General features: G+C 32.4%; 1 protein-coding gene across 16 annotated transcripts in view; it reads left to right on the top strand.

Moving 5' to 3' along the window:
* Window positions 1-23,648, top strand: part of BAZ2B (bromodomain adjacent to zinc finger domain 2B) — a 287,601-nt gene that overhangs the window by 158,549 nt on the left and 105,404 nt on the right. For all 16 annotated transcript variants that reach the window (XM_025039212.1, XM_015596525.2, XM_025039211.1 and 13 more), the window contains exon 5: window positions 6,237-6,384. In XM_025039212.1, the coding sequence (XP_024894980.1) occupies window positions 6,240-6,384 (145 nt within the window). In that variant the 5' untranslated portion in view covers window positions 6,237-6,239. The remainder of the gene's footprint in view (window positions 1-6,236; window positions 6,385-23,648) is intronic.

Here is a 23,648-nt window from a genome sequence, read left to right as displayed (position 1 = left end):
ATTCTTCCATAGGTGAGTGTGTTGTGGGTTGGAGAGTCATGTTACTATATTTTGTTCATTTTGATCTTATGGTATCTGGGCCATTTTTGGCACAATAGAGTCAGTTGTTTATGGCTTGGAATCTAAGATGAAAGTGGTATTCTTAACACATAGTGTCAGAATGAGAGTCTATTACAGTTCTGTAAATATCAGATCTGGATGCTCTGGCCATAACAGAAATCTGGGAATAAATGATTCTTGGATGTCTGAACTGTTTTTATTTTAATGAACACATTTTTCTTAAATAATCTGAGTAAATGGGTTTCTTCCAATTTTTATGCAATATGCTTCAATAATAATTTGTGATCCTAGAGTAATTATATTTTTCAACTGAAAATGTATTAATTTTTTATCTATATTTGTGTTCTAGCTTATTTCAAAAGTTTCAAGGTAGAACATGCTAAAACCCTTATTTTGCAAGTTTCATTGGTACTTATACAATTCTAAGTCATTTATTTTTAATTCTGAACTCAAAAAACCGGCTAAAAAAGTATATTAACAAGCCAAGCATATACATAACCTATAAATAGACATGATGCTGAAATATTTACTTGAAATGAATAATCTAAAAATACCTTAAGATTTTTTTTACTGCCATACATACATATGGCTAATTATATACACAGATGTTCACTTACTAAAAACAATAGCTGACAATTATTGAATGCTAGGTACTCAGCACTTTACATAAATTGATTATTTCATTTAATTCTCCCAACTACATTTTCATATTACTCATGAAGAAGTTTAAAGTTCATTGAAGTTACATAGTTTATACAACATAATAGCTAATAAGCTCTAGATACAGTTTTTGAACCCAGATCACACCTATTATCAAATGTCTTGCTGACACAATGTACTCTGTATCTTCATTTCTTCCGGTTTTAGGTTTATACTCTTCAACCCCAATGCATATGTATTTTTTGAGTATTTACTGTGTGCCAAAATTTTTGCAGTTTTTTGTTTTTCTTTACCCCTTATTTTGAAATAATATTAGACTTAAACAATTGCAAAAGAAATACAGAGCACACACATTTTTTTTTACCCAGATGCCCCTAATTTTAATAATTTATATAACCATAATACAATTATCAAAATTATAAAAATCAAAAAATTACCATTGGTGCAGTACTATAAACTACAGACCTTGCATGAATTACACCAGTTTTTCCATTAATGGAAAAATTTTCCATTTTTCCATATCCTTTTTCTGTTCCAAAATCCATCCTAAGATCCCACATCACATTTAGTTGTTGTCTCTCCTTAGTCTTCAACATATGATAGTTGCTCAGTCTTTACTTTTCTTTCATGACCTTGACACTTGATGAATACTAGTCAGTTATTTTGTATATGGTCTCTCAGTTTGGGTTTGTTCGATGTTTTCTCATTATTTGACTGAGGTTATATGTTATTGGGAAGACTGCTGCAGAGGTGATATGCCTTTCTAAGGATATCAGAAGATAAATGATGTCACTATGTTTGATTACAGGTTTTGTAGTTTCTCCACTGTGAAGTTACTCTTTTGCCCTTTTTAATTAGTAAATATTTTGGAGGAAATACTTTATATCTTATGCACATATCTTGTTTCTCATACTTTCACTTACTGTATTTGGCATTCCTTGCTGCATATGTATTTCAAACCTTTGAATAGTTCTTACAGTTTGGTAAACCAATGATTGTTTTGTGGCTTATTCACAATTACGAAGGCATTGCCTTCTTACTTTTCAACTTTCAAGTTGATGGCTAGGATTTATTCCAGTTCTATGTTTATGCTTTGGCAGGGGACAATAGTAAATAAAATGTGAATTCAGTAGTATTAGCTTAAAAATAAAAATTTGAAAAGTCAATCCTTGTTAATTCAAGCATAACATTCCTAATTCTAGAGTAACAAAGTCTGGAGTAGATTTATTATATTTCTTTAAAATGAAAAGGAGGATATGTATAGGGTGAACATGGACTAATTGACCAAATTTTGGGTTATTACAACTAAGAAATACCTGTTAAAACATGAAAAAATATTTAAAACTTAGGGCCAGTGTGAAAGAAGAGGACTTTACATGCAAGGAGAATACTCAGCTGCCTAAGAGCATACTGGCTAAAAATATATAAGATCAAAATAGTTGAAATAATATATGAATAATGACTACAACTTCTAAGGAAAATGGGTGTATAAGCATATTTTTTTAAAAAGTTAAGCCCCTTCCCACTTAAATTAAAAGGAACCAAGATTAAAAGAGAAAATTGCACTTTTACTGCAACTAAAATAGGCCCCCATACCTTATACTACTAGCTCTAGTTCTACTTTTTCTTACTACCATATTTACATTTTCTTTTATTTTTAAACAATGTTATAATAAAGAACCTATTGGTACTTTATTTCTACAGAATAGATTCTCAAAAGTACATCGTACATCAAATATATGTAATCTCCAATGAACAATATGTGGAGCCTGCCCATTTTGCCTTCTGAGTTTTCTTTCCTTTAGTCTTGAATCAAATTAGAGCAACAGAAAAAAATATACGTAGAGTTTATAACTTATTATCCTATAAAAATGTAATGACTATTATTTATTGAGCTCTTATAAGCCAAGTACTGAGCTAATGTGCTTATCTATAATATATATCACCAAATTATGACTGTGTAGTACAAAGTCAAGTTTTTAAAAAACATCCTTTTATTTTTTTATTTAATTTTATTTTATTAGTTTCAAGTATACATTTGTTAGACATTTATATAGTTTATAAAATGATTCCGTAATTGCTCTTTCTCTCCCCTGATCTACACCTAACCAATACACTAATGCTAATGCATTCCCAATGCCGTGCTCCCCATTCCCGTGACCATCTATCAACTACTAATTTTTACTTCTTTAACCCTTCACCTCATTTTTCCAGCCCCCCATCCCCCGTCTCTGCTGATCATCACCAGATTATCCTCTATGTTTGTGAGAGTCTGTTTTTGACTAGTTTGTTCTTTTTATTCCTTAGATTCCGCATATAAGTGAAATCATATGGTATTTATCTTTCTCGATCTGACTTATTTCACTCAGCATAATAACCTCTAGGTCCATGCACGTTGTTGCAAATGGTAGAATTTCATTTTTTTTTTTAATGGCTGAGTAATATTCCATTGTATATGTGAACCATAACTTCTTCAGTCATCTGTTGATGGGCATTTAAGTTGCTTCCATTTCTTGGCTATTGTAAATTGTGCTGCCATGAATATTGGGGTGCACAGATCTTTATGAATTATTGTTTTGGTTTTCTTTGGATAAATACCCAGAATTGTAATTGCTGGGTCAAAAAGTATATCTATTTTTATTTTTTTAAGAAAACTCCAGACTTTTCCAAAGCAGTAATACAAATATGCAATTCCACCAACAGTGTATGAATGTTCCCTTTTCTATGCAACCTCGCCAACACTTGCTGTTCTTTGATTTATTGATGATAGCCATTCTGACAGGTGTGAGGTGATATCTCATTGTGGTTTTAATTTGCATTTCTTTGATAATTAGTGACCTTGAGCATCTTTTCATGTCTGTTGGCCATCTGTCTTTCCACTTTTGAGAAATCTGTTCAGGTCTTCTGCCCATTTTTTAATTGGGTTGTTTGTTTTTTATAGTTGAATTGTATGAGTTCTTTATATGTTTTGGATATTAACCTCTTATCAGATGTATCATTAGTGAATATCTTTTCCCAATCAGTTGGTTGTCTTTTTGTTTTATTGACAGTTTCCTTTGCTGTACAAAAAACATTTTAGTTCTATGTAGTCCCATTTGTTTATTTCTTTGTTTGTTTCCTTTGCCTGAGGAGATATATCCAAAAAGAAATTACTGTTGGCAATGTCAGAGAGTTTACTGCTTATGTTTTCTTCTAGAAGTTTTACAGTTTCGGGTCTTACGTGTAAGACTTTAATTCATTTTGAGTCTTTTCTTGTCCATAGTATAAGAAGATGGTTCAGCTTCTTCTTTTTGCATGTATCTGTCCAATTTTTCCAACACCATTTATTGAAGAGACTGTCTTTATCCCATTGTATAATCTTGCCTCCTTTGTCATATATTAAGTGAGCATATGGGCGTAGATTTATTTCTAGGCTCTCTGTTCTTTTCCATTGATCTATTTTTCTGTTTTGTGCCAGTGCCATGCTGTTTTGATTACTGTAGCCCTGTAATATAGTATGATATCAGGTAGTGTGATACCTCCAACTTTTTTCTTCTTTCTCAAGATTGCCGTGGCTATTAGGGGTCTTTTATGGTTTCATATAAATTTTAGGATTATTTGTTCTAGCTCTTTGAAAAATGCTATTGGTATTTTGATAGGGATTGCATTAAAAATCTCCTCTTGTTATTTTTAAATAATAATACATTTATATAGCATATTTGAGAATTTTTTGAGACAATGAGGTTATCAACTATAAATTTTTAAAAAGTCTTTTTCTGTAAACTATCTAGGTAAAGAATCCATATTTTTTATTTAGTGAAATGAGACATTGGTGAAAATAGTTTGTAGAGAAAAATGTCAGTTATAGGCCTTGCATTCAGACAGCCACATGTCTCGAAGCTTATTAGTTACTGTTTGAGGACCCAAAACCTGCCCTTTAAGCATTAGTTCCATGTAGCCGTCATTACTAACTATGCCTTTCCATGATGAATGCTAATTAAGAGAAAGAAAAGTTCAATAAGAATATAGCTGCACTCATTATAGCAATACCATCACCTATGGAGGTGATTGACAGCAATTCCAGAATATGGAGTTTTAAATTGTATTTGATTAGAAAACTCATTGAAATGGTCTTACTAATAATGATGCTTTCTGCCAACCTGAGATTACCTTTATTATATGTATTTATCTCATGAAAAAAATCATCTACATACCATATGCATTCAAGCAGCATTTAAATATTAACCCTGCACTATTTTAATTGGTCAATACTTTTAAATGAAATCAAATTGTTTTTCTTAGAAAATATATAGTAATTATTTGAATTGGCTATCGAATTCCCTACAGAAATCTTTTTATGGTTAAATTATTTAAATGGTAAAAGTTTATTTGTAGCTGATCATAAGTTTATAGGTGAGCAGTATCTTTTTTTGTTTCTTCTTATAGGTTGTATAGTCCTTAAAGCAACTGTGAACTTCAAGGTTGCCTTGTTTAATTGTGGGATTAGTGTATGCAGAGAGTATTAAAATGACTATAACCTATTCTAGATTTAAAATATTTGTTGAGATGTAATGGCATGTAACACTATATTAGTTTCAGGTATACAACGATAGGATATTTTATAGATTGCGAAGTGCTCACCACAGTAAATCTAGTTAACATCCATCATCACACAATTACAGTTCTTTTTCTTGTGATGACAGCTTTTAAGATCTACACTTTTAGCTATTTTCAAATGTACAATACAGTATTATTAACAGTAGTCACCCTGCTCTGCATTCTATTCCATGACTTATTTATTTTAGAAGTGGAAATTTATCTTTTGATGCCCTTCTCCCGTTTCTATTCTAGATTTTCTATATCAACATAAACTGTTACAGTAAGACCAATGTAAAATTGTACCCAAAATAACTAAGCAAATTAATAAAGACGCTTAGAAGTGGTTCAGTCATTATAAATCAGTCGTACTAAGGCCATTTTGAAACCATAGTCCAAACTTGACTCCAATAAAAACTCGAAAATGTATATGTCTTTTTGTAGAGACTCACTGTAGTGGGGATTACCAGGTAAGATTCTTGGATGTTTAAGACCTACAAGCAGATTTCTATCTGGATTTAAATGACAGGGTTACAGTCCATTTAAATGTGGTGGTATATTTTTGATTTATTAGGGCAATGTGGGTATTATGTTTAACTGAATAGGTGATAAGGTGATTTAGGAAGAATAACAAGTAAGGTTATGGCAACACACATTTTTGTGAAATTGCTATATTCAAACCATTATTTTTTTTATATGAGAAAATTATGCAAGTCTATTAGAAGAGGATTTGATATAGTTAACATTAAACTTACTTCATAAATTGGTATTTTTAATTATATCATTTTTATTTTTTCCATATTTTATCTTTCTGAAGAACATATATTCTAAACTTATTTCATATTTTTAAAAAGTATGCCTAAAAGCTTGACTTATGTTTAATTCTTTTAAGTAATTTCACTATCTAATACTAAAAATTAACTTTTTTCTCCCTTTTATAGATAATGGAGTCTGGAGAACGGTTACCATCTTCAACAGCCTCCTCTACTATACCAACTTCATCTTCTATACCTTCTGTGGCTTCATCGGTTTCAAAAGGCGGCCTTTCCACTGGAGCTGCTTCACTTAGCTCTACAATCAACCCATGTGGTGAATACCCTTTATTAACTCAGTTTTAGAATGCCTACCTTTTCCTAATTTGTGTTTATAGTGTTTTATCGAGCTCTGAATAAAACTGTTCTCATTACCTCTGTTGACCTGTTGAACAATGGTTAGGTCTCTACTCAGCATCTAGTGTTTACTTTTTTAAGGATTTTATTAACTTACTGGAGTAGCACTGGTTATTCCATTCTTTTCATGCTTATTAGAAGTTATCTTTATGAGTTTCTCATTAATGTCACTATTTCAATTAATACGTTAATACATGCAAAGTCTTTTTAAAACAATAGGCCCATGAAGGAGTGAAGAAATACAAAGGAATCCTTGGTGGTCAGAGTAGGTACCAATGCTATAAACTCTTTGCCCTAGATTTGCTTCCAGCATTTGAAATGACCACCAAACTCTTCAGTTCACAGATGTATACTAAGGCAGATCATTTACTTTATGGAAAGAATTTTAAAAGTTTAAAGTATGACAGGTTTCTCTTAAACCTAAACATCATAAATGATGTTTATATTGCTGAAGAGAGGTTTATTTCAGAAGTGAAAATAGCCTCAATTTTGATTAATTATGTAGAAGGTATTTTTAATTACCCCCCAAAATCACTATTTGCCAAAACACAGGTTTGGTAGAATACATTCCCCACCCCTTTTTTTTTGAACACCTATACTTGACTAACTCATTCCTTTATCACTAGGAAGCTTTTTAACCTTAAACAGTTTTAATCTTATAGATTATTTTATATGTTTATAAGTAGTAGAAGTAAATGATATTTCACTTTTTCAAATTAGATTTGTAATTTTGGGTAAGTGAAATGCATAAATATGGAATGTTTGCTTATAAAATACCCTATTGTCAAATATATATTTGTTTAATTACTTAGTTTTTTAATTAATAGAATAATAACAAGAAGGATTTAATTTTGTCTTATCAGAAAAATTTCCTAAAATTTCTTAGCAATTACATAATAAAATAGCATTACATTAAAAATAAATAAAATCCCTGTTCTCTTGCACTCTGTACAATCTTGGTTAAGTTATTTAATAACTTCATCCACACTTCTCTTACATATAAAATGATGACTATATATAAATGATGAATGCCTTTGATGATAGGCTGTGTTCAGAAAAGATGATGCCACCCTTGGCATTTTACTTCGTTAGTTTGTCCAAATGATTACACACCGTAATTTTGTTATTTTTTTCTTGCTTTCTGTAACTCTTTCTGAATTAGGTTTTAATATATGTAATGTTTCTAGAGAAATATTCTTATTTTATATTGAAGGTTTCAATAATATCTGAGTACAGACCTTGAATTTCTTGGACACTTTGCTATCACTTATTTCTCATTTGGTTTTCTGAATAGTGACTCTTGAATTGTTTACTGTTCTGTTTAGTCATATCTTGGGTACTGTTTTTTTGTTGTTGTTAGTGATAGTTGGGATTTGCAGAAGGGGTGAGGTATGCTAAGTTGCTGAATAACATCAGAAATTTCCTTGTCTAGAAAGGAATAAGTTTTTATTATTTATTTTCCAATTTAAAAAAGGTAGTATAGATTTTATGTTGAAATGCTTACATTGAATGAAAATATAGTTTATTTCTATACTTATTCTGAAATTATATTCATGTAAACACATTGTGCTTTTAGTACCTACAGCATGAGATTTTTCACTTTCTAGGAAAGTGATTTTTAGTTTTTAACTTTCACAGTATTGTGGTCTTAGTTTAAAGTCAAGCCTTGTATTAACTTCCAACACATAGGTTACTTAAGAGAATGCTCAGTTGTCCTACATAACTCAGTTTACATTTTCTGTCTTTTGTTTGATTCATTGTTTTTGGCCTATTCATTATCTGATAATTCTCTCCATTTTAACAAAATCATAGGGTGGTAATGGACCTGGCCTCTTTATCTTGAACAATTTGAATCTCTTTCAATTTTTTTGATGTACAGAGATAACAAAGCAGAATTTTCTTCTTTAAAATGTTAAAAACTCGGCAGGTCTTTAACGGCCCCTTTGAGGACATTCTGTTGTTTTAAAGAGTTATTTTAATTGACCATTCTCTGTCATCTTCATTAATGGCATGTCTGTAGGAATTCCTCTGAGTTACAAAGGATGTAATTCAAACTTGCTTTCAAAGTTTGAATGATCAACTGATTTCTTTTGAATCAATACCTTGTCAGGATTTGAGATTATACCTGCCTACAAGTTAGCCTGTTCCTATTGTGGATGCTGGCAGAAGACATGAGACTCTTGGGTCAGAGATTTTATTACTTATGGCATAGCAAATAGCATGAGCATCATGTTGGCATTGGCTCCCTATGCTTCCCAAGTCTCACAGAGGCCACACAGAAGAGCCTCCATTAGATCTTATAAATGCATTTGCATTTGGTTTGTATCACAAATAAGGAATACTGAGCTGGGGGAATCCACTGCTTTTATAGTAAATGAAAACAAACTCACTCTTTGTCTGGAAGGAGATGTTACCTCATCCTTTAAGGGTGACCATTACAAATGCAGTCATAAGAAATGGCTTGGTTAAACAGTGGTCAAAGCCTTGCTGTCTTGGCGTACCCAGCAATAATACGTAGGGACTTTGGAGGATTGCCTTTCACAAAACACCTTTCAATTTATTACAGTAACTTGGGTAGAAAATAACACTGCAATAAAGATTGATTAATCTAAGGTCATCTGATTATATGTGGTTTTTTTGGTCTTATCAGAATATAAAAAATACAATATTTCTTTTCTCATTAAGGTATGATTTTTAAAAAATAACTTGCATACTTCTAAAAAATAATTTGGGACAGCTTTCAGTAAATATATTAGCACAATAAACAAAATGACTAAAATATCAAGATTAGCTTTGAAAAGTAAAAAGGTGTTAGCTGAAGAAAGCCACTGATAATGAACAGAAAACTTAATAACCTAGCTGCAAAGAATAAAAGGAAAACATAATGGGATACATGCCTCACATCCTAGTGCTAGTAAGCTATCAGTTCCTCAGGAAAAACAACAAACTTTTTTCTTTCTCTGAGTGCTGTAGGGAATATGCTACTAGAACCTTTGTATAAAAGACTATATGATGAACAATAGCCTACATGCCAGTTTCACAGATATTCAAACTATTCTGCATATTGGCTCTGAGAAAAAGTTCAGAGAGGAGTATTTAAGTATAGTTATACAATTAAACTTTACAGAGTGGATTTTTTGAAATTTGTGGTCATTTGACCTAATATAAAGATAGAATTTTGAGAAATTTCAATGATAGGTAAGCTGTCCCATAGACCCAGTGGTTTTCAATCTATTTTTTAGGTAGAACCCTTCAAACAAAAATTTATAAAATATTGAATGTATCAAACATAAACTATTTAAAACTTTTGTAGTTTAAGCTGGAGTATGCCTGCTTTTCTTTTAAAAATTAAAGAGACTGATTTAAATATGTATCTTAATTGCAAGCCACTTACCTCTATAAAAGTGTGCCAAATTGTGGTATACTGAGGGAATGACAGATTGACCAGGAAGGCCACAACTTAGAGTATGTGTCAATTTCACAGTGGTTAGCTATGAATAGGAAAACATGACAAATAGACACACAAGCCCATAGATAGGCAGTCCTGGGGTGGGTAAAGCCATTACAGACCTGCACTCCTTCTCATTTTATATTTTGTCTTCTGAAAGGACTGTGAAGCTCGTGTATATCTCATGGCTGTAAAAGGGCTGATCCACCTACAGCACTGTTTTCCAGGAAAGAAGAAAGGAGTAGATTCTTATGGGAGATAATGACTGAATTTGGATAAGGTGATGTTGAGAGAGAGGAGCCCTGACCTGACTTGGATAACTAAATGGAATGATGTAATGAGAAATGTGGAAGAAAAATAAATTTTAAAGGATAAAAGGCACAGTTAATTTTTGTGTATTGAATTTGAATAGAATATACATCCATTTTTATATCCGCACAACTGTTGGTGGATATTTTGAGTTGTTTCCAACTTTTGCCAATTACAACATTATGACTATAATTATACATGGATCCTGACACATATAAGCATACTTTTATAAAGATGTCTTCAATTTTACCAGTAGTACCAATTTATTTTCCCACCAGTGTGTATTAGAATTTTCAATGTTTATCAGCCCTGCTAACACTTGTCATTGACAGACTTTATGATTCTTGTCAATGACGAATATGAAGTAGTGTTTTATTGAGGTGCCTTTTTATAAGTTTTTAGGCTTTTGGATTTCTTCTTTTTTGAAGTGATTATTTAGGGCTTTGGTGCATATTTCTCTTGGGTTGTATATCTTTTCATTGTGGATTTATGAGTTATTTTTATATTTTGGATGCTAGTTCCTTTTTCATTTATGTTTGTGGGAAGTGTCCTCTGTCTATGGTGTGTCTTTTTTTATTCTACATTGTCTTTTGCTGAATAGAATTTACAACTTTATAAAGTAGTCAGATTATTAGATTTTATTTATGTTTATGCTTTTTGTCTTGTTTAAGAATCTCTCCTTTACCTCCAAGGTTATGCATATATTTTTTTAAATTTTTACTTACCTCTCATTTAGTATTACTTTGAAAAGTGATTACATGATTATAAATTATCAGGCCAGTTGTGATAGTCTGAATTTGGCTTTTTGGTTTGGGAACTGTATCACTAGTTGGAATTGTTAGTTGATATATCAATCAGTTTATCTAGAGATAACATAAACCAATAAAGCTGTTTTAAGCAAAAAGAGATTACAGGGAGTTAGATACTCATAAAATTATTGAGGAAAAATTATTGAGGAGCTGGCCTCTGGTCCTTTTGAATGATTTCAGAGCATTACGGTTGAACTGACCTGTTTAAGGAAACTACTTCTAGTTCAATCAGAACACTACAGTTCCAGCTGGTGGTTCCGTGGATCCTACCCCCTTATCTGTAATCCAGTGATCAGGAACCACTGACACAACTGACTCCAGGGCTGTTTTGTGTTGCTTGCTAGATATGCACCAGCAAAAAGAGTACCTCATATGCTGCTATTCTGCCAGCTTAACTCAGTTTTTAATTAATTCTAAATACATCTGATTGGCAGAATCTAAACAATTATATCCAGAAATCTGGCTGTAAGAGAGATTGCTAAATATAAATCTTTTAGCTGCCCAGCTTCTGCATCACAGGAAGGTACTCAAAAAGGAGATTGGAATAAATGTTAAATGAGCCAATTACTTACCCATTTGAGCTGATCTGGTGATAGCCCCCTGCCATACTTTTTCGCCTATGTATTGTAATAAACATCTGACACACACACACACACACACACACACACACGCCCGCACACACATATGTATCAGTTCAACAGATCTTATCTTCATTAATGCATCTGATAGCTCATGCATACTTATTGTAACTTCTTCAATATACTATTCTGTGTAACAATATAAATTTAATTAAATAAAATACTTAACTCAAAATGATGTCATAAACAATAGCAAATATCATTTCCTTTTTAAAGATTATAAAATACTTTTCAAGGACTTCATTCCTTCTATATGGTATCATTAATTTTTTTCTCTTCACTGGATCATGTCCATCAGTATAAAAGCATAGGATATCTCCCATCCTAAAAGCAATATATACCAAAAACCCTTTTTGTACCCCAAATGCTCTTCTGGCTATTGCTCTGTTTTCTGCCTTGCTTTATAGCCAAACTTCTCAAAAGGTAGAGCTGCATATGTTTTCTCATTTCCTTGTCTTTAATGTGTATTTCAACCCATACCAAAGTCACTTTTCTGTCCTCATTTCACTCAACTTCTTGGTAGAATGGACACAGTTGACCATTTCCTCCTTGGAAACCATTTTTTGAAAGAGTTTGTATATAATTGGTATTATTTCTTCCCTAAATGTTTGGTAGAAAACACTGGGCTTTGAAGGTTTTGTTTTTTTTTTTTCCCGATTGTTGTTAGAAGATATTAAATTATGAATTCAACTTTTTAAATATCAATATAAAACTATTCAGGTAATTCTTTTCTTCTTGCGTTAGCTTTGGTAGTTGATATCGTTCAAGGAATTTATCCATTTTATCTGCGTTGTTGAATTTATGGACTCAAAGTTGTTCTAAGTAGTATTTTATCCTTTGAAAGTCTAGAATTTATAGTGATGTCCTCTTTTTCATTGTTAATATTAATAATTTGCACCTTTTTTCTTTTTTCTTTGTGACTAGAGTTTTATTAATTTATTGATCTTTTTGACAAACTAGCTATTAGTTTCATTGATTTTTCTCTATTTTCTATTTCATTGATTTTGGCCCTTTCTTATTTCTTCCTGTTTTTCTTTGGGTATGATTTCTTCTTTTATCCTAATTTCTCAAAAGGAAAGCTTAGATCATTTAAGACCTTTCTCCTTTTCCTATATATCCATTTAATGCTATAAATTTCCCTTTTAGGTACTGCTATAGCTGTATCCCACAAATTTTGATAAGTTTTCATTTTATTAATATTCCAGTAAAAATGTTTTCTGTTTTCCTTTGTGAGTTCTTTGACTCATGGGTTGTTTAGACATCAGTAATTTAACATTTAGATTTTTTATTGATGTCCATTTAAATTACATTGTGGTCAAAAACAATGATGATAACCTGTCTTCCCACTGTTGCTTTTTAAGACTGACCATCTGTTGGTCTCCTTTGTGCCAGTGAAGTACTATGGATCAGCCAAGCCAAGTACTTAGGTATAAATGAGCCTCTTTTTCGTGTGATTTTCTTGCTTGTAAGATAAACCCTCTAATTTCTAGCTGCTCTGCCAGCTTTGGACTCTGTACTCTGACACTTCAGGCTTTCTGCTATCTAAGCTAATCATGGTGAAGGAATTCATTCAATTAAGTATTAATCAAAATCAACAGATCTGCCGTGTGTAGCTTGTCTTACAAGAGTAGTTTTCTCTGTTCTCTGCTAGCTATTTTGCAGTATCTCTGGAGTCCTTCCCCATTCACGCACAGTGTTCTTATAGCTAGTCATTTGGATAATTTAAACTCTGAATTTGGGTCTCATTCTCTCTAGATTTTCCCTTTAAATTTTCTGGTATTTTCTCAGTCCTAGATTCTGACCTCTGGCACCTTTAGCTAATAAGCCTGCTCATTTTTCTTCTACTGTTTTCTATAGTTGTAGCTGTGAGGTTTAGATGGCATTATCAGACCAAAACACTGCAAAGTCACACATTTTATCCTTTTTCATTACCATTTTTCCCTTTTTCATTACCATTTTCCCAGATAAGTTCTCCCCTGGCTTTTCTTTGCTTTTGGATGTTTCCTAGCTAGCCTCTTTGGTTTTTTTGTTGTTTTAAACCCCGTTTTTATAATTGTCTTCTATGGATGATTTATGCAACCACTTTACTACTACTTCACCATGATCTGATGTCATTCCCCCTACTCCCCAAAATAACTTTCTTTTTAAAAAAATTTACCAACACTCCAGAGGGTGACATGTGACTCAATCTGGCCAAATATATTTCCCAGATAGTAGTGATTGGTTAGGGAATAGGCATATGATGCAAATCAGGCTAACCAAGGCAAAGAGATTCTATTCTGTGATTTTTACTGGAACTGGTGAGGATGGATACCCTTTAGTACCACAAATCTTGGGAGGAAGGACCTATCTGAGGATGTAGAACCAAGAGAAGAAAGAGAAATTTGGTCCTGGTAAACATTCAATCAGTCTTTAAAAGTGAGCCTTTTCCAAAAGCTTTTGCATTATGTAAGTCTAACAGTCACTTTTTCTCTAACTATTTTGAGTTGGGTGTCTTGTCCTTTTCACCCTAACTGATAATATCTTCTATGATCTAATCACTGCCTACTTCAAATTTATCTGGTACTACTCTCATTCTGTCCCATTAACTTTTAGTCTTCCTGACCTTTCACTTCTTCAGTTACAAATATTCCTTCTCAACTCAGGATCTCAAACATGCTCTTTCTCCGCAAGGTCTTCATAAGGCTGATTCTTTCTCATGCTTTGTTTCAAATTAACTATCCTGAGACATTAATTAGAGAAGTCTCCTTTGTTCACAGTATATAGGTAATTATTCCAACTATTATCTCTTTTTGCACCTAATATTTTCCTCCATAGTACTCTTCATAATTTATAATTGTACTTTTGATGTCATTTTGCATATTTGTACCTTCTTCTACATTTAAAAGGCAGGGACTATATCTGTTATATTATTATGTCTCCAGTAAGTGCCTCGCACAAAAATATATGCTCAAGAAACAATTGTCGAAGGAAGGGAGGGAAGGAGAGAACTTGCAGGACTAGGACTTAAAAATTATTTGATAAATGAACTCTAATAAGTTTTCTAGGCTATGTTATGCTTTGCTCTACCAAATAACTATGCAGATTTTAATTGGGATGGGCATTGTAAGCCACTGGGTAAAGAATTTTAACAGATCAGTCGACCTTATTGAAGAGGCAGTGAATAAGTAAAACTCCCAAACTCTGAAGTTATTATTTAATTTGAACTTTTAATTTAAGAGTTAACCAGGGCTTAAGTTTACAGTCTGTAGAAAATCATCAAGAGAATGAGATATGATTGTTCTTAAAGGATTGGGGATAATGCTAAAGTTTTATTCAGTTTCTTTGAGTATTTATAGTATAAACCACTATAACATTACTTTTCTTTTTAGTTAAGTCGCCTACATTGTAGATATCTATAAATCATAAATAAAGGCCCTCACATGTTAAACTGTCTAGCTTTTTTCCCATCAGTGGGTCTATTTAATGAAGGGCTTGATTACATGGCACCAAATATTTTTTGAAATATAGCTTTTATGAGAAGAACTTTGTAATATTAATTTGGAATTTTAATGGTAAATTACTAAAGAAAGGTAATGGCTTCAAACCAATTAAGTACTCTTAAAAATAAACCCAGTGTTATGGATTAAATTGTATCTTTCTCCTAAAAAAGATATATTGGAGGCTTTAACCCCCTGTACCTCAGAACATGACCTACGTAGAGACAGGGTCATTACAGAGGTAATCGAGGTTAAATGAGGTAATTAAGTCATAATGAGGTTGTTAGGATGGGCTCTAAACCAATACAACTGGTATCCTTGTAAAAGGAGGACATTTGGACACAGAGATGCACAGAGAGAAAGCCATGTGAAGACAGGAAGAATGCCTGAGGTAACCAGAAGCTAGAAAAGAAGCAGGTAACAGACAGAGCCTTCCTTAGCACCTTCAGAGAAAGCATGGCTCTGCCAACACTTTGATTTTAGACACCTAGCCTCTAGAAATATGAGACAACAAATTTCTGTTCTAAGTGACCTAGTTTGTAGTACTTTCTTATGGCAGTCTCAGAAAATTAATATTCCCAGAATGTTTTTCAAAGCTAATTTTAATAATTTTTATTCATTATGGGAAAACTAAGATTTTTTTGATATATTGAAACATAAGCAAAACAAGATTTTAGAATTAGATTGTTTTTAGTTATTTTTCTGTTCTATTATTAAAATACATTTATATTTGAATATAGAAATATTTATAATATTGTGGAGTTTTTAGCACTTTATGAATTCTAAATTCTTTCACTAGATCTAACAAAAATGCTTATTACAAAAGAGGAACTGTCCTATCTTTTAAGAATAGTCATGTGCCTGAGGATTGATACATTATCTGCTAAATTGAATCAAAAGCCCATTCACCATGTTCAATGTTTATAGAGTGGCAGCTTTTGTTCCCAAGGTAACCTAGGCTTTTAATGATGTTTTTCCCTAATAAAAAAGATTGTCTCAAAGGACAGTAGTAACTTTACATAGAATTCTGGCAGATACCAACTTAACCAAGTGATTAAAGTTAATATCACCAGTACCACATAGCAACATCATGGTCCACAGATATGTTGCACCGAGAAGGGCACATTGGGTGTTCTTCTCAGTAATGAATGTATAACCTCTTCTAATCATGAGAAGGCATTAGACAAACTCACATTGAGAGACATTCTAAAAAATACCTGACCAGTACTCTTCAATGTATCAAGGTCATGAAAGAAAATACTGAGGAACTGTCAAAAATTGGAGAAAATTAGGAAGATATAGCAACTAAATGTAAGGCGAGACCGTGGATTTGATCTTGGGACAGAAAAATGACATTAGTGGAAAAACTAATGCGATCTGAATAAATCCTTTATTTTAGTTAATTAATCAAGGTTTATTTCTTGGTTTTGAAAATTGTTTTTTTGTCATGTAAGATTTTAACATAAGGTGAGGTTAGGACTCTACTATTTTTTCAGCTCTTTTGAGTCTAAAATAATTTCAAAATACATACTTATAAATAAATAAAAATACCTTATTTTCATACCATAAATCTTTTTATATGTTAAAATATGAAGGTTGACTGGCTGAAAAAGTTATGAGAATACAGGAATGAAATGAAGATTATTTGGGAAGAAATGTTTTGTCACCATTAACTATAGAATTCTTTCTGTTCTTATTCAAAAAAGTTCAAGTTCGTAGAATTTGTATGTTTTGAATTTCAGAATATTTAGACATTACTCTACTTAAGAATTTTAACGTGTGAGCCAGTAATATGAGCATTTCTTATGGATTAAATTGTATCTTTCTCCTAAAAAAGATATATTGGAGGCTTTAACCCCCTGTACCTCAGAACATGACCTACGTAGAGACAGGGTCATTACAGAGGTAATCGAGGTTAAATGAGGTAATTAAGTCATAATGAGGTTGTTAGGATGGGCTCTAAACCAATACAACTGGTATCCTTGTAAAAGGAGGACATTTGGACACAGAGATGCACAGAGAGAAAGCCATGTGAAGACAGGAAGAATGCCTGAGGTAACCAGAAGCTAGAAAAGAAGCAGGTAACAGACAGAGCCTTCCTTAGCACCTTCAGAGAAAGCATGGCTCTGCCAACACTTTGATTTTAGACACCTAGCCTCTAGAAATATGAGACAACAAATTTCTGTTCTAAGTGACCTAGTTTGTAGTACTTTCTTATGGCAGTCTCAGAAAATTAATATTCCCAGAATGTTTTTCAAAGCTAATTTTAATAATTTTTATTCATTATGGGAAAACTAAGATTTTTTTGATATATTGAAACATAAGCAAAACAAGATTTTAGAATTAGATTGTTTTTAGTTATTTTTCTGTTCTATTATTAAAATACATTTATATTTGAATATAGAAATATTTATAATATTGTGGAGTTTTTAGCACTTTATGAATTCTAAATTCTTTCACTAGATCTAACAAAAATGCTTATTACAAAAGAGGAACTGTCCTATCTTTTAAGAATAGTCATGTGCCTGAGGATTGATACATTATCTGCTAAATTGAATCAAAAGCCCATTCACCATGTTCAATGTTTATAGAGTGGCAGCTTTTGTTCCCAAGGTAACCTAGGCTTTTAATGATGTTTTTCCCTAATAAAAAAGATTGTCTCAAAGGACAGTAGTAACTTTACATAGAATTCTGGCAGATACCAACTTAACCAAGTGATTAAAGTTAATATCACCAGTACCACATAGCAACATCATGGTCCACAGATATGTTGCACCGAGAAGGGCACATTGGGTGTTCTTCTCAGTAATGAATGTATAACCTCTTCTAATCATGAGAAGGCATTAGACAAACTCACATTGAGAGACATTCTAAAAAATACCTGACCAGTACTCTTCAATGTATCAAGGTCATGAAAGAAAATACTGAGGAACTGTCAAAAATTGGAGAAAATTAGGAAGATATAGCAACTAAATGTAAGGCGAGACCGTGGATTTGATCTTGGGACAGAAAAATGACATTAGTGGAAAAACTAATGCGATCTGAATAAATCCTTTATTTTAGTTAATTAATCAAGGTTTATTTCTTGGTTTTGAAAATTGTTTTTTTGTCATGTAAGATTTTAACATAAGGTGAGGTTAGGACTCTACTATTTTTTCAGCTCTTTTGAGTCTAAAATAATTTCAAAATACATACTTATAAATAAATAAAAATACCTTATTTTCATCCATAAATCTTTTTATATTGTTAAAATATGAAGGTTGACTGGCTGAAAAAGTTATGAGAATACAGGAATGAAATGAAGATTATTTGGGAAGAAATGTTTGTCACCATTAACTATAGAATTCTTTCTGTTCTTATTCAAAAAAGTTCAAGTTCGTAGAATTTGTATGTTTTGAATTTCAGAATATTTAGACATTACTCTACTTAAGAATTTTAACGTGTGAGCCAGTAATATGAGCATTTCTTTATGTTCACTTTAGTTATTACACTCAGTTATTGCCAGTGTTCATATGGTCTTTATTTGAATGCATTACCATTTTTGAGGATTTATAGGTTGTATGCGACAGACTGCCTTTATAATGCTGTAAAACTATGCTTACAATTTTTAAGAGCTAGAGACAAGAGTTTGAAGACAAATTTGTGTAGCACTGAAAGAGTAAAGACATTTTTAAGTACACAGAAAGCAACATATGTGGAGTTCTATCATAGTAAGCAGTCTCCTTGATTTTTTAAAAGATTAGATTTTTTAGTATACTTAATTATTTTGTTTTGATTTGCTATCTGGACTTTTCCTGATTGGTAGGAGCTTTGGTCACTGGTAGTTTGGGTTCAAGGCTTTAGTACAGTATTTATACTATTTTATTCTTTTAGAAGAAAAACTCTTATTTTGTTGTGTCATGAAGTTCATTAATATTAATAAAGACACTTGCAGTTACCATGTCTTGTTACTGAGACACCTGCTTTATGTGTTGTAACTGCTTTTAATCATTTATATATAGATTGGCTAGTAGAATTTGAAAAGCTCTCCTAAAAAGTATCAGCCTATTTTAAGCCAAGAATTTAAGCATTACAGGTGTATATTAATTTTTATTATACAAAATGTGCACATTGTAGAATTTCAGCGTTACAGGTGTATGTTTTTATTATACAAAATGTGCACATTGTTACTTGTCACAGTAGAAACTAAAAAGTTGCATTCATAATAGTGAAATAGTATTTGAATGTTAATATCTGTTAAAAATAATTATGGTCTTCTAAAATTATTTTTATTTTATGATATAATTTATCAGTTTGCAAATGTTTTCTCTGAGCAAAATTTAAGAGTTTTAATTATAATAGGCTTTTATTTGGAATCATCTTCTAATATTAGGTATATTAACGTAGAAAAAAAGTTACTTCTCCAAAACTAGAGCATTCTAATATTAAAATAATTTTATTTTGTAATCATAAGGTTAATAGAGCCACTTTGACTTATTTTTTATCTAAGAAAATATAATGCTGCTTCTTTATTAATATAGAACGTTATGTTTTAAATGTAGTTACAGTATTCACTGAGACATCGCCAGTTTGTGATCAAAAATTACTTTATGAACAGTAGCTTGAAATTTCAAGAGAGTTGGAGAAGACTAAGGTCATTGACCTTCAACCAAGGGTACAGTCTAAACACCCTCTGTTGTATATAAAGCCACAACATAGATGGCATTAAATCAGCTTTTGAATACCCAAAGAGCTTTTAGTAACATTGTGAATGCCTTTTATAATTGGAGCAGAGAAAAAAGTGAGAAGTATTTCTAATCATTTAAAGAATGATAGCCTTTAAAAAAAAAGAGAGAAAGAATTTAAAACTATCATTTTAGAGCTGTCTGCTGCAGGTATTAGGAGACATTGTCCTTACAACTGATAATTTTGCTGTATGCAGTGTTTTGTAAAGAGTAAAATGATTAAGAAGTGACTCTTTCTGTTACTGTTGGGGCGATCTGAACTCCAGCATCGCCCCAGCAACAACACTAGAGAGTCTCTGTTCTTGTCACTGCCACAGAGACAATTCTAGCACAGTGTGAGTTATGAAAGGTAATATTTATTAAAAGTACATTTTAGAAGGAGATGGGCTATGTGAAGGAAGGCTGTAGCCCTGTGGAATTTGGGAGGTGAAAAGATAAAAGATAAAAGACAGAGTATGCTCCAAGGGAGGAGGGGGTTCTCAGCGAAGAGGGTTGTAACAGTGGAGAAGTAGGGCCCCCGCTAGGTGGTTGCAAAGGCGATTACAAAGGCGTTCCTAGGTGATCCATGCTTGGGGTCATTTTGATTGATACTTGGCTGCTATATAACACTTTGCCTAGTGCGCATGTGGTTACCTAGAATTCAGTCTGTTATAATTAGATTCATGAACTTCTGGGCATAGGAATGATATTAGAATGATGGTATAATAAGGCTGCGGTTTTGGCCAGGTTAGGGTAGTACCTTCTGCACAAGTGTCTGTAGCCGGATTAAACCAGCTATAAGTTTTATGGCCCTCCAGTCTTTTGTCTCTCAGGATTCAGGACTGATTCTTTAACTGCAAGTGGAGTGTCCTTTGGGTGGTCTCTGGGTTGTCTCTGGGCTGGGCTTCTGTTCCTTTGTTCTCCTGTAGCTCATGTTTGATTACCTACCTAACATTTCCATCATAACCTTGTATGATAAAAGACAGATTGTGTCCAGAGGATGTCTAAAGGATGCCCAACATATCTGGGAGTTTCAGGGATACTTCTCGGGCAATACAGTTTTAGATAATTAGGGAAGGATGGATAGGACTATAAAAGGGAAAAGAAGTCTAAGAGCATTTGTATAGGCTTCCGGTGGGGTGGTCTGAAGTAGAAGAAACAATGTGAACAAAAATCCAACAGTGGGAAACATTTGTGAAGTACCTATTATGTTTCAGATTATGCCAGGTATTAAGGATACTGAGATAAGTGAGATTCAGTTTTTGCTCTCAAGGAGCTAACCTTCTAATTTAGAATTCATTCACATAGAAGTATTAAATCAGTACAAGCATATGAAAAAACTGAGGAAGAAAGTATAATGGGGAAAAAAAGAGATAGTCGGACAAAATTTGGGGGAATGCTTACATCTAGAAAAGAAAAAAGACTACAATAAAGCAGACAGTGGTATTATTGAAAGATATAGTTAAGAAGAGGATCGAGATAGTTCCATGCCCTGGTGCTTAAGGTTTGTAATATGGAAGAGAGGCATTCAGCATTGCCAGATTTATATAAAGAGGTTAAGAATGAGAAGAGTGGAGTAAAGATTAATGGGATCTAGTGATCAGGAAAACTTTATTAACTTCACAGACAAAATGAAAGGGAGTGCTTTGGGCTTGACATAAACATTAGAGATTTTGAGAAGTGAGAAAGAAGTAGACATACAGGTGTAAGACTTTTAAGGTTCACACAGGAGAGGTGGTGATGGGATTGAGAGGAAAGGAGATAGATAGGATCAGGGGAGTGGTAGAATGTTGAGAGATCAGAAGTCATGCCGAGAAAGAAATGGAAATGGGGAAATTGTAGTTAGAGTGAAACTTAAGAATTTAAAATCTTAGAGGTGGTAGAATTTTGTGAGATCAAATTCAACATGTGACCTAAATGAAATCAAAGTGGAACAAAGGGTCAAGTGGTAATTTAAATAAAAGAAAATCAGGACCAGGGGTTGATGGAAAGAAGGCAAAAGGATACTAGGAAGCATCCTTGCAAATTTAAATGAAGATTCCCGACAACTTCATGTTCAGATTAAAGGCCTTTAAAATTAGTCTCAGAGATGTGCTTCTCTTAATGAGTAATGAATTGATTTGAATCAGATATTATATCTATTATGTATGAGACCTGTTTTAGGTATTTAGGATTTATTAGTCCTGTGTATGGCAGTAGCAGTACTAGTTTATAATATTAAAATATTAACTAACTTGTTTTATACATCGTGATGTAAAAAATAGTCTCATACTATTTAAATTATGGTCAAACCATGAGTTCCTTGAGGTTAAGGATTATGTCTTATTCATCTTTGTATGCCAATAACTAAATATAGCACTTGATGCTTAATAGGTATGTTCATGAAATGTCTAAATAAATTACTGTAACAGTTGAATAAAGAACAGAATAAATTCTGGAAGATTTTTACATAGAATTAGTATCTGCGTTTTTTAAAAGATGATAGAGAAACAATACTAATGTGTATTTTTGATAATGCATGATATCACTATAACCATTATGTGGTCCTAATCATCTTCGCTAAATACAAAAGTGTATCCTTTCTCACCAAGGAATGTTGCCACTTGGGAGCTTTCTATGCTTTAGTTATCTTCCACCAAGAATTGTTTAAGAAAGAAAAATAAGGTAGCCTCTTTATAATGTTGCCAGTCATAAATATAATTCTGTGTACAGGACCATACTTTTTTCTCCCCATTTATATCTGTGGTGAATAAGCTTATACTTTGTTAAAATTTTCTACTCAGTTCCTTACAGATATCACTCTTTTTAGAATTTTTTTTTAAAAAACCCTTTTTTATCAAATTGTGTATGGTCGATTCTTAATTATTGCTGCAAGAGTGACAGTTTCATTTAGGTATTGCTCATGTTTTCTGTCTATGAGACTCCAGGGTTTAGCTCATTTGCTTTTTCCCAATCATACAATCAGTGTTTTAACTATGCATCTAAGGATGCTGCTTTCTACCAGTTCATTAGCTGTTGTAGAAGTATTTCTATCAGTTTCTGACTCTTTATAATTCAGTCTGTTCTGACCATTTATGTTTTGTGTAGTTTTAAGTTTACCACTCATATTTTCATATTAAGTCACTGCCACATATATATGTATATGTGTATATATACATGTATATATACATATATATGTAGCTGACAAATATAAGTTAAGAACTATTATTTTAAAATCTAAATGACAGCTGATTCTGAAATCCCCAAACTGTAATGTTCATCAGGAAACACTGCTCATCAAGAAAACTGATGTAAAAGGAAATATAATTGATCATAGTATATTTACAAATAAAGCATTTGATTAAGGACATCTGATTCAGGAAGTTAAATTGATTGGTGAGAACCAGGGATTTTATGTGCAATCACATGTGAAAATAAATACTGGTTCTTAACGTTACAAGCTCATTGTTTAAAGATTGTGATATTTGAGTGACCCTTTTCCCCAGCAGCATGCCCTACTTTTGTTTTGACTCAAATTCAGTGCTAATATAGTCTAGAACTCTGATGATACAAAAGTACCAAATTCACAAATTTTCGGTTTAGGCTTTGATAAACAAAAACAAAGATTGGCTGACTTAGAAAAGATACCCACATGTGTGTCTTTCCTTGTCCTCCCCTCTGACGGTTTCTTTGTGGGCCTTCGTTATAAAGAAACCAAGGCTCTTCTCTATGTTATCTGGTTATTGTTTTAGTGGGACCTCAACCCTCAATAATAACTGTTTACCTTAAAGGCTGATATGAGACATACTTGTGACTTGA

Source organism: Pteropus alecto, unplaced genomic scaffold (genome assembly GCF_000325575.1).
Source record: "Pteropus alecto unplaced genomic scaffold, ASM32557v1 scaffold3, whole genome shotgun sequence".
In the NCBI taxonomy this organism is placed as follows: Eukaryota; Metazoa; Chordata; class Mammalia; order Chiroptera; family Pteropodidae; genus Pteropus; species Pteropus alecto.
Note: the sequence above shows the minus strand (reverse complement) of the source record. Positions and strands in the feature narration are given on the sequence as shown.